This window comes from Camelus ferus, chromosome 17, assembly GCF_009834535.1.
Source record: "Camelus ferus isolate YT-003-E chromosome 17, BCGSAC_Cfer_1.0, whole genome shotgun sequence".
NCBI classification, from domain to species: domain Eukaryota; kingdom Metazoa; phylum Chordata; class Mammalia; order Artiodactyla; family Camelidae; genus Camelus; species Camelus ferus.
In genome coordinates this window covers 37309829-37328636 of record NC_045712.1, presented here as the reverse complement: position 1 = coordinate 37328636, position 18808 = coordinate 37309829, and the positions used below count along the sequence as shown (strand labels likewise).

Sequence of the window (18808 nt, the reverse complement as noted above, 5' to 3'; positions counted from 1 at the left end):
GACCTTCTGCTTTTGGAAGTGGGAATAATTACTTTCTACATAATGTGTTAACAGTAAGTACTTTCCTTCTGAGGTATCACTGCTTTAGGGACTTTATTTTGTTTACCCTTATAGTGTATTGTCGCCTTACACAGCTGTAGCTATGATACCTAATTTCTAATGATTTACCCCAAATCACACAAGAAAAAGCAGGATGAATGGAAATATAACTAAAACCTCTTGACAATGCAATTACTGTAGATGCATATAAATTATACTCAAAAGTTGAATCTGAGGTTTGATAACTCATTTTATGTTGAAAAGAAGCCTTTTAAAAAATGTTCTTATTTAACATGTAATTTAAAAGAATATTCTGGAAAATGAAGTATAAAAATTAATTTATTCTTTGTCTAGATACTTTCTCAACTATAGAAACACAGGATGGCTCTGACTTTTTCATCAGTAATACAGACTCATGATAAGTTGGGATACAAAAAAATGTCTGACCCTCCTCTGATAAACACAGCATTTAGCAAGACAGACCAGAGTTAACTGAATCTTCATGTGCATTGTTAATTTTCATTACAATTTTGGTAAAAGTGCTGCCTATAATAGATGGTATTCACATTTTCAATAAATTCATATATTTTCTTGATGGTTAAATAGAGAAAACAAATTAGATTCCATTTTAAAAAATAAGGTTTATTTGTAATAACTATCTTTAATAGTTCTATATTTATTTTTACTCTGGGAATGCACAAATAAAGATGCTAGCTTTAACATTATTGAAAAAGCATACTCCTTATACTAATGCAAAAGGAAAACCTTTCTTCCCACTCTAAAAGCCTCTTCTTTACTATAGAGAACTCTCACTGCATTTGAACTAAGACTCTGGGGCACTCGGCAGAGAGGAGTTAGGGACAACCCGGCCAGAATGAGTCAACAGGTTTCTCTCTTTTCAATTAGGTAACTTAGATAAGAACTCTAGTCCTAAATATTAGAAGCAAAGTCTAAATCTTAGAAAAATAAAAGAGAGGGATTATAACAAACTGCTTCAAATACATGCCTGAGCTGGGAAACAGCCTGTACTTTCACGCTGTGGTAGCTTCTAGACAAAACCTTCAGTTTTTAATCTTCAGGTTCGTATCTGGAAAGAGATATAAATTAAGAGCATAACTGCATGATACTTTGTTGTTGTTACCAAATGAGTTTACTTAAAACATTTCCAGTGACTGAACCAGTAACATTTCATTTTTCACTTAAAATCACTGCTACAGTAAAAGTCAGATATGTTCCAGGCATTAGGAGGGTGACTGAGGGGAATCCTGCAGCAGGTGGGAGAATGGAGCAGATAACTGCTAAGACATCATCAGACCCCCAGTCTCTGCACCTGCCACTAGAGCCGTGACAGCTTAATAGAGTCGAGATCCAGTGGTTATCTAATCGACTGCCTGATGGACACAAATACCTGATAGGGCTTTGTGAGTAAAGGGTTAACATATCCCCTTCTCTAAGGACAAATGTGATCCTGGATTCACTTTTTAGCTCTGGTCCCTTGGGACCCTGATAAAGGTAAAATGTCAGCTGAGTTTCCAGGCAGAACCACTGATGACAGAAATGACCCTGATAAGAAGACTCCATCTGGACCAGGACAACTGTGGACAATTACACATCCATGGTGGGAGCCACGGCTTAAGCTTCCTTGGGGGCAGTGAGTTCTTGTATCCAACACGTCACTGCCTGGGTGTCACGTGACTGTACTAGAAACACTGGACCTATGTGGGGCACAGACTTCTAGGCATCGCTGGCTTTGGCACCTTTCTGCATGGGCCTTATTTTCTAGCACCTAAATTGTCACATGAGGGCACAGTCTGACAGCTCTTGGATTGCTACAAGGACACTGCTGAGGAGAAACGCCCAGTGCTGCCCTGCATGCTTGCTGTGGTTCTTGTCTGATACCTGCTAAGAGAATGCACTGCAAGAGTAGCCTCGTGTAGTCCTGTGTGAGCCTAAAGGTCCTGCTGAACCCAAAAAGAAACCCTGGTGGGCATTACAGACAAGGCCTGGCCAAAGCCCCTCTGCCTTCCTCACACACAGGCTTCTGGACTGAATGACAGAGCAACTCCCCACTGGCCTGACCTCTCCGGACACAAGATTAGACTTAATGAAGGACAGACATCAACCCAGCAGGGTGACAAATCCGGGAAGCTTGGCTTACTTTGCCAATCTTTTTCTCAGGTCTTTGATTTGGTCATTCTTCTTTGTAAGCATTTCTTTCATGTTTCGATAAGCTGCTGTTTGTTGGAATTTCTTCTCTAATTCCTGAATAGCAAAAAACGTCAGCTCATTACTAAGAAATTGTTATGGAAAGAAAGAACAAATCTGATGAAAATGTATATTTTTTGCTTTAATTTTACTAATTTTCTGCTTATATTATATTCTAATTTCTTTTTAAAAATATGTTTATATAAAATTAAGACTATCCAAACTTAAAAAATACATTCTTTCAATGAGAAGCCAATAAAATAGTAACATTTCCCCAAGTACAATACTAGCAAATAAACATACGATGCCCTAGACATGGGAAATCTATTTGAAAAAGTAAATTCATTTTCAGGTAAAACAAGCATGCTCTTTTTTCCAAATCCCAAAGTAGTGCCAGTATTTAGAGAGGAGGGTTTTTAATTTAGTTACATTTTGGCTCCCATAATCCTAAGAGTCTAACCCCTAAAACGAACAAACTGTTCTCTACATATTTCATATAAATTAAGAAAAAAGGTATAGAATCCTTTAAAAAAAAAAAAGCCACCTATCCCTCTGCCACTGTCAGAAGGACGAGCAGGAAAAGCAACGTAGCAGGTGCAGGGTAGCGGATGTAAGCCACCTGGGGTGAAGTGTTTACCAGACAATAGGAAGGAGTGCAGGTCTCTTAATGTCACAGATATTTTAGTGCCAAAGATAGGAGAATCTCAGTGCCCAAAAATGATACATCTTTAGAACACAAATTGCCTAATACCTTGAGAAAAATTAAAGTGACTCTGCAGTTGTCTAACATTTCCCTTAATTACACCAGGTTCACCACTTAATTGGACTGTGAACTGACAAATCTGACCTTTTCAGCCATGCTCAGCTGCTCCTGAACCCTGAGGAGGTCGTGCTTGGCCATGGCCAGATTCTCCTCCAGTGACTTCTGGTTTTCTGTCTGGTTGTTAAGTGTCTTCTGAAACTCACTCTTTAAAGCAGCAACTGTGTTTTCCAAGTCACTCAAATCCTGGGCTTTTACAAAATCCTATGAAAAATACATAAATTCATATAATTTCATTCTAAATAGTAACTGTTTTAGATTCAACACGGCTGAGGCTGTGTGTCACGTGTGCATGTCAGCCTCCCCGCCAGCCTCCTCCGCTGCTCCAGCTCCAGAAGGGTCGCCAGCACACTCAGTTCACCTGCAGCCCACAGTGCACGGTGTCTGCACCCAGCAGGCACTCAATGGTCATTGATTTTCAAGGATGTAAAATATGATTATGAACTGCTGGAATTCCAAAGAGGAGCAGGAGAGGGGTAAGATCCTAAATCTGACAGGGTTGTGTGTCCCAGAATTGGGATGACAAACAGGTTTCATTTTAGAAAAGTTAAAATAAATCCTTAAGAATTTTGAATGATACAGATGGAAAAATAATAAAATTAACACAATTAATATAAAAATGTAACAGGCATGTTTTACTCATGTACGATATTAGGAGAGCCTAGTTAATGCTTACTGATTGTATGGCTTGCTAAATTGACAAGATTGTAAATTTTTACATTGATTCAATATGCACATATTTGTACACTTTGTCAGTGTAATACAAGCACAGCTGGATCTTCTAACTGGATCCTGTTTTAGCTAGATAAAATTTATAGTAGAAAAAAAAGAGTCTTATTAATAAGACAGGAAAATAGTTTATAATTGCTAAATATGAAGATGAAGCAGTACTATCAACGAAAGAATTCCTTACTCATTTTTGAATCTGGTCTTTAAAAAGATTTTATTTCATTGCATCTAGTGAAGACATGTACATATTTTGCTTTTGCCAAAATCTTAAAATTAAAATTGGAGTAAAGTCCAAGATGGCTTTTAAAATGAATTCATCATCCAAAAATGTGTGCAACTGTTTTACTTTTGAGAAATTATAAAGCTGTTCTGGAGTATTTAGCTATTTTATAAATTTATGGTCCTTGGTATATAATAATTTAAAATCATATATATTTCGTTTTTTAGCCTTATAAGAAGTATCCTTCTATTTAAAAAATATCTACAGAGGAAATGATGTAATCTCCGAGATTTGCTTCAAAAAACATGGGGCATGTTCATAGCAGCACTATTTACAAGAGCCAAGTCATGGAAGCAACCTAAATGTCCATCAACAAATGAATGGGTAAAGAAGATGTGGTACAGACACACTCAATGGAATACTACTCAGCCATAAAAAGAGTGAAATAATGCCATTTGCAGCAACATGGATGGACCTAGAGATTATCATACTAAGTGAAGTAAGTCAGAAAGAGAAAGACAAATACCATATGATATGGCTTACATGTGGAATATAAAAAATTGACACAAATGAACTTACAAAACAGAAAGACTCACAGACATAGAAAACAAACCTATGGTTACCAAATGGGAAAGGGGATGGGGGAGGAATAAATTAAGAGTAATTAAAAGTTTGGGATTAGCAGATATAAACTACTATATATAAAACAGATAAACAACAAGGTCCTATTGTAGTACACAGGGAACTATATTCAATATTCTGTCATAAACCAAAATGGAAAGGAAATGAAAAAGAATATATATATGAGAATATATATATATATAACTGAATCACTATGCTGTACACCAGAAACCAATACAACATTGTGAATCAACCATACTCCAATAAAAAAACTTTTTAAATTGGGGCGAGGGAGAGGACAGTAGAGGTGAGCATGAAGCCAGGCTGGCCATGCCCTGATGCCTGGTAAAGCTGAGTGATGAGTACCTGGCGTGCATTACACTATCCTCTCCGTTCCTATATATGCTCGAAATTTTCCACAGAAAAAGCGCAACAAAAGGCTAAAGAAGTAGGTTTGGGGATTGTTCAGTAGATATATACAAGGGCACTAAAACCACTAGGAAAGTCAATGCTGCACTAAGAATTCACTCAAGTGGTCTTCTGACGTGAAACCCTAATCTCCATGGGAAGGCCACAGGAGGCAGAACTGTGCCCACGATGACCTCCAGCAGGTGGAGTGACACCCAGTTGTTCCACTCAGACAAGCGGGAGAACTTCGACACTGGACTGCGCTGTTACACAAGCACTGCTGGATACAGATGGCTCTGAAGATGCATGACCGGTAAACTCATTCTACCGTATCATATTCACCAAAGGGAAACTTGAGTAATAAGTTCTATATTAAAAACCCCCAATACAAATTCAGTTAACTAAAAACTCTTCCTTTTTTCATTTCTTTTTCCCCAGTAATTGGAATGGCAAAGTGAGAGGAAGAACTTTAAAAAAAATAAAGTTACGAATATCTTATATGCCAGCGGGCTCTGGGACACATGAGGCACCTGAGCTGCGTTATCTGTCCCCTGACATCACCAGGCTCTCACCTGGCTTTCCTGCATAAGGACATGACAATGCAGGACAACAGTGGTGGCCTCCCTCTCAGGGAGTGGTAGATGGAAGGGGCATAATAGTAATTAAGATTTCATATACGTTTATAACTTGATTCTACTTAGAAAATATGAAAAAACAGCTAAAACTTAATTCACCTTTTGATTTCCTTGATCAAGCTGTAAATCTTGCAGTGCTCTTTCTAGTTTCGACTTCTCATCCAATGCATTTGTCGCCTATAATCAAGTTCAGACAAAATACATTCAGTATTTAGTCTCTAAGTAACTCTTTCAATAATTTTGTTAAAGTATTTCTTGGTTACCTGTGTTTCAATGGTCTTCAGCCTTGACTTTAATTTCTCATTCTCTTCTTGAAGTCTTAAAATTTCCTTTGTGAGTAAATTCAAGTTTTATTATGTTAGCCAAAGTATTTTTAATACTTGAAATTACTTGTTTCACTTAAAAATGTTAAATTAAATTTAAATTACATAATAGCTCAAATATCTGGAAGCCCTGGTTACTGGTAATATCCCAGAGTTTCACCCAGCCCACCAGCCTGAACTCCTGGGAGTCAGCTTTGGATCTAAGACTTCCAATTTCTTCTATCACAGTCTCCCAGACTCTTTTCAGCCCTCTGTTCTCAGTCTTTTCCCAAAGTTCCCCTCCGCTGGCATCTCTTGCCCGCTGATGCTGCAACTCTTGGGTCTATTCTCGGCCTGCACTGCACATCATCTGCCACTTATCCTAAAAACACAAACTTCATTATTCTGACACCCTGTGCCCAGCCCCCAAAAGGTCTGACTGAGCTGCGGCCAAAGGCCCTTGCTCGTCAGCTCCACCACGAGCATCACAGGTCAGTCCAGTCTTATTCGTAGTCTGCCCCAGCACACGCAGCTTCGCTGGCCCGAGAGTCTACACTCTGCTCCAGTCGTGCCAGCCTCCTCTGCCTGACTGCTGCCCACGCTTCTCCCAGCCGGCCATGCCTCTTCCCTTACCTCTGACAATTCAATCTGTCTTCACCTTATAGCCCAGCTCAGGCACCAAGAGTCTGTCCTCAACTGCTCTTATCTACACAGAACTGTGTCTCCTCTGCCACCCTGTGGCGTACAGGTTAGCAGTCTCCTGTCTGTTTCTAGAATATTAGTTCTCACTTCCCAGTGAGACTATGAGGTTTTTGAGGGCAAAAGGCTAGGTATTATGTTTCTCTTTATGTAACATAATGTTGTAATATCTAGCATAATATTGAGAATACAGGAGTCATGAAAAACAGTTGCATATTGGTAATTAATTATTACAAACCTCTTAATAAAAAAATCTCTTCATTGTTATTGCAGATCATAAACTTCCAATGTCTATCAATAAACACTGTCCCAAATCCCATGCTCTTCACTTCACCATGAAAACATGCAACCAAGAGTTGCACCAGACTCCCTGGGAGGTAAGTGTGCCCTCTTCTGGACCATTGGGTACCAGTGAGTACAACTACTGTGGTGGCTAATTATCCTTGGTGGATCGGGCCTAAATCAACTCCTTCCACCCCTGTCTCTCTGTCCTAGAGCTGTGCCAGCCGTGAGCACACACCCTTAGAGGGTTTGCCATTTCTTGAAATGATGGCAACGTTACCTTGTTTAGAAGTTCTGCTGTTCCACCTTCGTTAAGTGGAGCAAGTTTTGGCTTTATGTTATCTATGATGGGCTGAAACGAAAAAAGAAACCAAACTGCAATCACCACTGAATAAATCATGTGAAATCACTGAACACTTGTACTTCCTAAGTGGAGAAACAGTATAAACATATCCACTGGGATGTCAGCTAGATTTTCATTGGTTTGCTTCTCTGCTACATCCCAGTGCTTAGGACCATGCCTGCCCACGGTGCCCAATGCAAGTTAGACACGAATATGAAACTCATCCTTCTTGTATCTTAAAAAAATACATATGAAGAGAAAGGAGGGAAGAAAGGCACTCAAATCCAGAGCAGATATAGATCCTGGTATCTAGGAACTGGATTTAAGCTGTGGGAGCTGAAACAGAGGTTTCTACATGAACTCCAGACTCTGGGAAAAACTAAGTTTGATGGGGATTTAGGTGACTATACTAAAGATGAATAACTTGGCACAAACATCCTGGCAGTTTAGCAATATGTATCAAAACAAAAGAATCCATGCCCTCTGACCCAGAAGTTTCTTAGCCAGAAATACATGCCAAACGAATAATTAGAAAATTGTTTTGTACATGTATGTTCATGCGTTCACCTTAGCAGTGTTTCACTATCCAAAACCACACAGTACATATGATGCCTCAACACAACAGAATGCTAAGCGGTCACTGAAAATAATGAGGATTAAAGAGAGGAGTAGGTAACTACTAGTACTGTCTCCACTCGACAGGTGAGAACGAGGTTCCGCCACCTCAGGTAACCTGCTTAAGGCCACACAGTGCCAGGATGCACACCGAGGTGTGGCTGCCCCCAAAGCCAGTGCCCCACACCTTCCGAGTCGAGCCTGCACGGCTGGAGTCAGGTGGACTGCAGGGATTTCATGTGTGTGCGCACACACTTGTGTGTGAGAGATGGTGGACAAAAACTAAGTTTTTCATAAATATTTCCAAAGCTTTTCTTTTTTTGCCTTAAAGACTGAGAGGCAAGTTTTGAATTCTGTTCTTGAGTCAGTGCTTTTCCTTGAGGGTTCTCACTTTAACCTCTGAATGCTCTGAGTGACTTAAGGATTTTAAATACTGGCTATTAAGGAATGGACTTAGAATGATCAAAAATTACCTTTTTATTTGAAGATGTAAATTCTGCCTTTTCAAATTCTGCAACTTGTTCTAATAATTCTCTTCAAGATAAAAACAAATATGAAAAAATATTCATTTAGAATAGATTTGTATCACACACACAAGATTAAAAACACTGGTACCAATACATGACATGCCAGCGGCAAGAGAGCAAGAGGAACAGAACTTCGTCATATCAAAAATGGTATTTGGCTACCAATGGCCAAGAATCCAAACCCGATGGACTCAAATTTGAATCTTCCATAGCACCTAGTATTATAATTGCTAGAACTAAACTGCGGTGGAAGATACAGCTCTGTCTGAAATTTGTAGTCAACTCTATTTTTGAGGTTCTACCAAGGGAGATTGCTCTATAATATAATATACATTGTTAGTTAGTAGATGTTTGAGGAAAACTGATTTTAATAGAGTAGCTCTGGAAAAATGGAATTAGTTCATATCCACTGAAAAAGAGTATGACAAATTTGCAAGGAAGGCAGATGGTTTGGGGGTGATCCGCCTGAACGTTCCCTTTTATTTGCAAAGGTACATGGAGGCTAACTATACAAAAGCTTATAGAGTGAATGGCAGTAACTACTCTTTTAAGATTCTTAATAGGTCAGTTTCTCCAAGTTTGCTCATCAGTTACCAGTTACCCACTGACAGTTACTACCTACTACAGTTAATACTACTAAGTGTGAATTGTTGGTACTTGAATTAATTTTTCAACTGTTTCATAATCTTTATTTCTTAGTTGACCTATCTCTAAAGACTTACTAAAATACTGATCAGGCCAACAAAGATACCGTAAGGAATAATTAATAATAGCCTGAAGAGTAATCTCATCAATCTCGAAGGCATTTATAACACTGAGGAACTGTGAAACAGAGCATCTTGAAGAGGACGCTGAGTGGCACCTAGGAGATCACTCAGTAACCGGATGCTTTGCTGTTACCCTACCTAAATTTTCTCACACACCAGCCCCAAGAAAAGCAGCAGGAAAGATATTCACTAATGTTTACGTATGCTTGGGCCTCTATGGTCATAATTGTGGATACAAATTTTATTACCTGTTTTCAAGTTCAGAAATGTCTGTCTGTAGCTTGAGGTACCACTTCTCAGCTTGTGAGAAGAGCTGGCGCAGAAGGAGCACGTTGGTGTAGGCCGTGTTGATGAGCTCAGACTCCACCTCACTGTGGACCACAGCCTGTAACCCATTCAGGACTTCGGAGACTTCATCTATGGTGAAAGTCTCCTCCACCAGCCTGAAAAACAACCATGATCCAAAACCTCTGCATAAACAACAAAAACCACGTACAAAGTAAAGCACAACTAAGAAACTCACATTCATGTCACTTAAGCGATTAAGGGGTTACAGTGAAAATCCCATCTTCTTTATTAATAAAACAGTTTGAAAATAATTTAAACTCAATTAACTTTTGATGTTTATTTAAACGATTAAACTGTGACTCATTCTTCACCTGTGCACATCCTTTAATCTAAGTACATGCTCAGAAACCTTCCCCAAACTACTGACTTCAGGTTTTCAAAGAAAAAATTTTTACTTTAATCTCTACTAAAATTAGTCTTATCACATTTAATTATTTCATAAGTCACCTGAGAGGTGTAGTTTCTCCTTTCTTTGTATTACTTGTGTAGCATTTCAATGACAGTACGAACTAGTCACACGTTAGTAAATGCCTATGAAAAAATTATGGGTAATTATACATTGCTTCTCTTAGCATTCTTGAGATCCAAAAGAAAGAACCCTAACTTATCTTAGTTAAACTCCACTGACCACTGACCACACCATAAAAATGAACATCACCATCAAAAGTATTAAAAATTCAGTCTCCGAAGGAGAATGTTTGGGGGGAGGGAACTTCGGAGCCATTCTTCAATCTCCTCACTTCACAAATGGAACACAGGCTCAGAGGGTGGCGGTGACAAGCACACGGTCCCACTGAGGGTGATCCAGCCCCACAATCATTTCCAGCAATCTTAGTAACACGCCCAGCAGCTGAGTCCTTGAGATAGCTTACAAGCACACCTCCTACTTTCAATGAGTTTTGCAGTAACACAGTCCTCTCCCCTCCCTGCCGCCACCCTCGAGGTCCTTTATCCCTCACACACTCAGCGGATGAAAAGCTACAGCCCCAATCCCAGGTTCTCTTCTCCCTCCTTCCAAAAGGACACAGTGAAGGGAGCTGCACCAAAGGCTTATCACAGTCATACTCAAGTTAATATTGTTTGGTTTACCATTCTTTAACGTTTCATTTATCTAGTGGAATTTAACCACTCTAAAAAACCCCCAAAATTTAACTATTTTTTTGCACATACTTTTTTTTTTTAATGGAGGTACTGGGGGTTGAACCCAGGACCTTGTGCTTCCTAAGCATGTACTCTGCCACTGAGCCATAACCCTCCCCTTAACTATTTTTGATGCAAGTCCTTATTAAATATATATTTAAAATCTTTCCATATTCTTTAATAGAACAAATCAAATATGCTTAAAAATATACTTTTTTTTTGAGCAACCCAAGTTCATTATTATGAACAGCAATTAAGGTACTTCAGTGCATACAGTAAATAATTAAATACTGTCTCCAGCTGTCTTACAGCCTTACCAACTAGATTGCTGCTTACATCTGCTTGGGTTAGGAAGCCAGATGATCAGATTAGATTAATAGATCAAACAGGTAACGGTCTGTAGTTGATGGTTTCTGCTGCTGAGTGAAGTTCATGACTTTATGAACTGGGAAGCCTTTTTCATTAAAGTGTGCCAAAGTCTGCTGCCCAAGTAGTCTGATGTTTCTTTATTAGTCAGTCCTTTGGGCTGGTTTCCCTATTATCCCCTATTATTAAATTTTCTATGGACTTTTATTATCTTCCATTATTTGTCCAACCAAACTAGTAATCATCTCTTGCTGTAAATCAACTAACAATTTTCATACCAGTCAGCAAGCTTTTCACGGTTTCCTACTGTTTTCCCCTCTTCTAATTCTTCAATGTAAACTGCATGGGTGTTTTCTTACTAATTGCCATGTCTTATGGCCCTAATCGTTTAATTAATAACTCAAGTAATTAAAGTTCTGGAATCTTTAATACAGCAAGCCAATCATTAACCCACAAGCACTTCACAATCTCCTAATTGCCTTTCGAAACTCTGCAATCCCTTAATTATGGTATGTGCATGTTCCATAATAGATTGCTCCCACCACAGTCTGACTTCTTGGGTTTCACAATCCACAGGGCTTAGTGTAGCTGCTCTCAGTGAGTAACTGATCACGATCCCCTGGCAACAGTTTGTAAGGCCTCTGCTGCAGCACCCCCACACCAACCACCAGAAAGGATCCGTGTTCTTTCCCACGGGGTTTCTTTAGAATCCTCTGATACCTGCTCTCCTTGAGGTCTTGGAAGCAGGAATCCACAGTTTTGAGTCTCAAGCCTCTTTTTGAACGAGCAAAACGCATATAATTAATGACTTCATTTTGATGGTGTTCATTGAGCCCCAACTCTGCCTGAAAGAGAGAAATAGTTTGTTAGTCTTGAAGATACAATAAAGGAACTGACAGTGAAAACATACAGGCTACCCTGCGGTGGAGATTGCTAGATGTCCACTAAATTCTGTTCTTCCCATCTTCCTGGACACATGGCTGCCCAACTAGAGGACACCCCCAGCCCTCCCTGAAGTCAGGTGTGGCCATGTGACTACCTCTTGGCAATGGATGTGGGCAGAAGAATGAGGGCTATTTCCAAAGCCTGTGCCTTGAGACATGGGGTATACCCTGGCCACACACTTTCGCTGGAGGAGGTGGTGACTGCACTGAACCATGCAGACAGCACAATGCCCTCAGGATGCGGGAGCATCAAGATGAAAGGGACTCATGCCCCTAAATGACTTCCTGGAGCAGCACTGACCCACGTACCTGAGATGAGCGGTGAGAGGGCTACTAAGTGTGAGAAAAATAAACTATATTCTTTAAGCCACTGTTCTGGGGATCTCTATTAATGCAACTTAACTTTATCCCATCTCATACAGCTTTAAAAATATATATATTTGGTTTTGAAGTAGCTATTCACTGATCTTGATTTTAACCAGATGAGAGCTTAACAACTATAAGCTGAAGATTAATGATTTTTTTTTCATTTTATAGCTATCCCAGAAATTAAGGAAATTATAAAACTGAACATCTAACGCAGGGGACTAAATGAGTCAGAATTATCTTTATTTTAAGAATAACTTAATCTAACATAGTCTCCTCATGGGGGGCAAAGGTCTAACCCGCAAGCCTCTCTTCCAGGGTTCCCTCTCACTCTCGGCACGCAGGGCTGCCTCCAGCACTGTGGAGGACAACACCAAGGTCATTGGGCATGACCTCCTTCACCCGCCAAGTCCCTCACCGTGGCTTTACTACATCCACATACATCTTACCTCCTCTCAGCAGTTTCAGTTTCTGTAGAACATAGTCTAAACAGAGCCAGGACCATGCACATCTGGTCCCTGAGTATCCCCAGGACTTCTCATAGTGCCTGGCACACAACAGACATGTGCCCAACAAGTGAATTGAAAGAGTTCCTCCTTCTGAAGGTCACTACTCCATGAGGCCTTAACTGGTTCTCTTTCAAAACTCCTGGGGGACTTTATTTAACCAATTATCCCCCCTCTCAACACTCTATAGGTTTCTTCTTCCCTTCAGACTACACAGAAGACTGTGTACATAACCTCATTCATGCTAAAAAAACAAAAAACAAACAAAAAACACCAACCGGAGACCCCCTCCAGTTACCACTGCGTTTCTCCACTTCCCTTCTACTCTTGCATTCTCCGTTCTATATGCTAGTCAAACCGCCTTTGTAAAGCTTGCCATTTGTAAAGCTTGCCAGCAACTTCTTAATCACAATTCTAAGTACCACGGCTAATGCCTTGGCTGTCAGCTGACCTGCTCCATTCTTTGGCTGCTAACCCCATCTTCCCTTCTTGATCTCATCTGTAGGCTTCTTTTCTTGGGCTTGCCTCTTAAGCACCTGTACTTTCCAGGGCCTTACCCTTGGACCCTTACTCTTGCCACTCTATCTCCTCTCCTTGATGACATAATCTATCTCAAGGTTTCAACTGTTATCTATATGCATCTGACTCTCAAGTCTAACAGGCTGACAGATGTGTATCCCCAGCTGCATGAGCAGCTCCACTGAGTCTTTTTCTCTCCCATATTGTTTTTAGCATTTCTACAATTCAAGACGTTAAAGTTTAATAACTTAAGAATTATCCTACAGGGAACTACATTCAATACCTTGTAATAGCCTATAATGAAAAAGAATGTGGAAAGGAATATATATATATATGTGTGTGTGTGTATGTGTGTGTGTGTGTGTGTATAAAACTGAATTACTAAGCTGTATACCAGAAATTAATACAACATTGTAAACCAACTATGCTTTAATTAAAATAAAAATTACCCAGGATATCATGAGGCTTCCTAATGGTTATTTATCCAGTAGACTAATGTTTCAGAACAACCAGCTGAGGTATTTTGACCAATGTAAACCAACACATTTGAGGTAGGTACTTACTTTAAATTTCATGACTCTACTTTATTTGATTAAACTAGTAATTAAGATTTTGTCTTAGGGCTAGATAATGTGAATGGCAAGAAGGAAGAAGTTTCTTATGTTTTGGTTTACACTATTAGCCAACTCCTTGAACTAATGTCGAACATTAGAAAGAATAATAGTAATGATGATAACAGAGAAAAGTCATTCAGAGGTTACAATGTGCCAGGCATGATCTCATTTAATCCTCAATACAACATCTATGAAAAAGGTAATATAATCCTACTTCACAGACAGAAAACTGAGGTACACAGAAGAAGTTCCCCCCATGCTACTGAAGTGGCAAATGGGAGACCAGGGATCTGAACCAGGCACTCTAACTTCAGAGTCCACACTCAACTTTGCTGTTTCAAATCCTTTTTGGAAAATGGCAGAATTTAAATAAATAAAAAAAAATATATGTTATAGTTGCATATGCACCTGAGTTGTGACTCACATAAAGGCAGATTTCCACCAGGCATTAAAAACAAAACAAAACAAAACTGATACCTACATTAGAAACAATGTTATCTTTAACAGTTTACGTAAGTATGGGCAAGAATATCCCACAATTGGAAATATCTCACAACAATGTCAACAACTTACTTAAAAAATCGCATTAACAAATTTTCAATCATTCTTCATTGTTTATAGTATTAAATCCACACCCGCAAGCCCTCCATACTCCACAAACTCTTTCCCTAGCCCTGTTTCCAGGATTCTACTGTAAGAACACGCTACTTCAGTCAGACTAGTCTGCTCATCAGCCCTCAAGCATGTTTAACACTTCCCGTCTATTCTTTCACTCTCATTACTCCAATCCTTGACTAAAAGTACCTCTCCATTCCTATTCAAGAATCTGAATCTGACCCAGTGGTGTGCTGGTAAATGCTTAACAACAGGCTTTTGGGGAGGGGAGGATGAAACTGATTTGCAGCCCTTGCTGATTTCCTTGGTGCAAATACTCCCAGCATGGCTGATTTCAAGCTACCTATACAATGTCACTGAATGCAGAGATGAGAACAAACGCATATAATATAACTAGCCAGTATCAGCATGCTCCAGAACCCCCAAATTCCTACCCATCCTTCAAGACCAAATCTGTTTTACCTACTCTGTGAAGCCTCCCAACATACTCTTAGTAACTCTAGTTATGCATTCTCAAAAAACTAGCACATGTCATCTCTGCTACTCATTTGGCACCACTGCAGACTGATTACTACTCTGTACTATTAGCTGTCTTTTCCCCCTAGGTGTAATTGTAAGATTGAAATTGAATCATTTCTTGTACCTCACAGCTCCTCCTAGAGTGCCTTGTGCAGAGTAGGTGGCCAGTTCATGTTGTTAATTATTTTCTCTTCTGTCAAGAAAAGTTAAGACTATCCTAAGACTAAGAAAAAAATCACTTAAACTGAGGATAAGCTTTAGGACAAAAGACAGAAAAGTTCCTCTAAAATGGACAGAGGTGAAGAAAGGGAGCAGAAACAGGCAGCTGAGTTCAGGAGGAGAAACAACATCAGCCCCTTTGCTTCCCCATATGCACATGTATACACTATATATACACACGAGTCACATTATTAGAGAGAACAAGGAAGGGGCTGATTGTGGTGTAAGCAGACAAACCACTGGATTAAAAACCAAACTTAAGCCTAGCCATGTAACTATCTGTTATATCACTTAACTTCATTGACACCAGTTTTGCCATCTGTTAACTGAGACAAGCAGATACGAGAGTCAGCTTTAAAATATGTAGATACAATGGGAGGTACCCACATAGGGAAATCAGAGTTTGTTTGAATTTTGTAGCAGAAATATTCTATTAAAATAATAATTTAAAAAAAGAGCTAAAAACACTGAGCAAGAATCCTACCAGAGCATTGCAAAGCTAGTGCCCTGAAATTAATGCCACAAAGGGAGGGGGAGGGGGTGAAGGTACCAGAAATGGTTCTCTGTTCCTGACCAGGCCCCAAAGTCCATATACAGTTTTACTATGAGAAGCATAAGGTAGAAAATATAATGATAAAAACGAGCACAATCTAATAAAACCTAACATGTATTGAGTGCTTAGTATTTTAACAGGTACTGTGCTGTTTATATGTGTTATCTCATTTACCGTTTTAACAATCTTAGTATACTTATTTTACCTGCAATTTACTAACGAAGAAACTGAGCCTGATTCCAAAGCCTCAGTCGTTAAGCAAACTGATAGAAAGGAATGACAGAAGCTAGAATGGAAGCAGATGTCAATTTTTCTGTGACATCACCATCATTTTTTCAACTTGTTCTTGATATTTTAGGAAAATCAAGAGAATGAGTACGACACGCTCTGAGCTCAAGAAGGGTAGGGAATTGTCTGTTCTGTTCACAGCTGTACGCTCAACTGCAAGAAATCATTTGGGACGTAGTGCGGCCTAAATGGGACTTCTAGTTGCGAAGTATTTCACTAGCCCATTTCAGTGGTGCCCCAACCCTGGTTTCACTCTTTTTTTTTTTGAACACTTCAATACTGTGCTTTGTTCTAAAAATGGTTGCTATTTAAGTTGACATGCTGTACCCGCTGGAGTGATTAATGGGGTATGCTCTAGCATACAGGAAAACATGTCCTCTTCTGAACAGGTGAAAACAAAAGAAATGTCACTCAAGGTTCCTCAGCTGTAAAACGGGGGCTGGGACTCTTAAAATCACTCCTATATCAGAAAATTGGATTCAGTCACGTTCTCCCTCCTCCGCTCGTTAACATAATGAATACTGCCAAAGGGGTGTGTGTGTGAAAACGTGGAGTTTTTGGTTTTGGGGGATCGACTGAGAATTCCTCCCTAAGCCTCCTGCTGGCAGCCGGTTCCCTCCAGCTTTCTTCACCAGCCACCTGCGAAATGCGTCTTGGCCTGTGCACCTCAGGCAGCTGTGAGGAATGAAGCGACGCGGCGGAACGCGGGTGCTAGGAGATGGCTCCACCTAGGATTATTCCAGAAGAGCCTCGGCCGAGACTCACTGAGCCTCCCGCACCCGGCGCAGCCTCCCCTCCTCAGGGAGGCCCAGGGGCGGACTCAGACCCGCCGCAAGACACGCCATCACTTGAGGCCCCGGCTCCGAGTCTTTCCTCGGCGCGGGGCGGCGCCAGCGGGCGGCTACTCACCATGGCGGCGGGCCTGCGGGAGTCAGCGGCCTAGAGAAGTGGGAGAGGCCAGGCTCAGCCTCGCCAGGCCCGGGGTCGCCGAAGGAAGTTGGGCCGCAGAGTATGGGGAGCGAGGGCGGGTTGTTTAGAAGCCTACGGTTGCTAATGGGAACCGAGGCACGTGACCCCGCAGTTCTGCACTTTTATTGGCCCTCCAGATCATGCGACAGGAAGTGCCTGTGACTGGCCGACCGCCGCATGCGCATTGGCTCCCAGAGTCGGGAAGTCCCTCCTTTTCGCGCCACGCTGACTTTGGGGGCGGCCGCCGTTGCCAATGGTAACGGGGGCTGAGCGGCCGCCAGGCGCTCCAGCGCGCCTCAGGGTATTAAGAGTCTGTAGTATTGCTCGGAGCTTGTACCGCACTTATTGTGGCCTGACGGCCTCTACCGCCGCGGCCTCCAGCGCTGACTCCGGACCTTCCAACGGTCTCATGAGGCGTCAGCGCGCACGTCCTAGACTTTCTCTTCTCTGCCGGAGTTCCTGCTTGGCTGAGAGACCAACGGCAGCCTTGCCGCGCTCCTGGATAGAGCTTTGAACAACCCACCACTCCCCATCGCTCCCCCCACTTATATTCCTGGTGAAAATCGCTAATATAGCAACTTTTCCCTTAAAAAAATTAACAAAGTTGGTGAAAGAGCAAGTGAATTTCAAACTATTATGCCTAGAATCATCAGGGAACCGTGTTGAATAAATGCTTCCCTGGCCTCACCCCCAGAAATTCTGACGAAGCCAAGGTCGGGTCCTTGGAATCTGCAGTTTTTACTGACACTTCAGGATTGATCATGGACCACTCTTTAAGAAACACTGTCCTAATGTAATTTGGTGCAGGCACTATGGAAAACAGTATGGAGATTCCTTAAAAAGCTAAAAATAGAGCTACTGTAAATCCCACTCCTGGGCATATATCTGGAGAAAAACTAATTTGAAAAGATACATACACCCCAGTGTTCACCGCAGCACTACTTACAATAGCATAGTCATGGAAGCAACCTAAATGTCCATTGACAGAAAAATGGATAAAGAAGATGTGGTGTGTGTATGTATGTATGTGTGTGTGTGTGTGTGTGTGTGTATGTATGTATGTATGTATGTATGTATTTATTTATTTATTTATTTATTTATTTATTTATATTTATATATAGATAGATATACACACACACATATATATAACAGAATACTACTCAGCTATAAAAAAGAATGAAATAATGCCATTTGCAGCAACATGGATGGACCTAGAGATTATCTAATTGAAGTAAGCCAGACAGAGAAAGACAAATATATACTATCACTTATATGTGGAACCTTAAAAAAATGACACAAATGAACTTAGTTACAAAGCAGGAATAGACTCACAGGCATAGAAAACAAACTTGTGGTTGCCAAAGGCAGAAGGTGGTGGGGTGGATAAATTAGGAGTTTGGGATTTGCAGATCCTAATTACTATATATAAAATAGATAAAAAAGTCCTACTGTATAGCACAGGGAACTATATTCAATATCTTGTAATAACCTATAATGAAAAATATGAAAAAGAATATATATATAAATATAACTGAATCACTATGCTGTACACTAGAAACTAACATAACATTCTAAATCAACTATACTTCAATATAAAATAAGATTATTAAAAAAAAAAGCCATGAAACAA

General features: G+C 40.4%; 2 protein-coding genes across 2 annotated transcripts in view; both read right to left on the bottom strand.

Annotated features, from left to right (window-relative positions):
- The window catches only part of SLC6A20 (solute carrier family 6 member 20), a 57326-nt gene extending 56200 nt beyond the window's left edge, over positions 1-1126 (bottom strand). The window contains exon 1 of the mRNA XM_032459023.1: positions 1046-1126. The gene's annotated coding sequence lies outside the window, so the exon portion shown is untranslated. The remainder of the gene's footprint in view (positions 1-1045) is intronic.
- LZTFL1 (leucine zipper transcription factor like 1) lies at positions 661-17275 on the bottom strand. The gene is made up of 10 exons (XM_032459024.1): positions 17119-17275; positions 11787-11911; positions 9461-9655; positions 8392-8452; positions 7241-7312; positions 5941-6006; positions 5777-5854; positions 3092-3268; positions 2198-2301; positions 661-1126 (listed from the first exon to the last, which is right to left on the bottom strand). The coding sequence occupies exons 1-10, from the start codon at positions 17119-17121 to the stop codon at positions 1108-1110; spliced, it is 900 nt and encodes a 299-aa protein (XP_032314915.1). The 5' UTR covers positions 17122-17275; the 3' UTR covers positions 661-1107.
- Positions 17276-18808: the final 1533 nt, after the last annotated feature.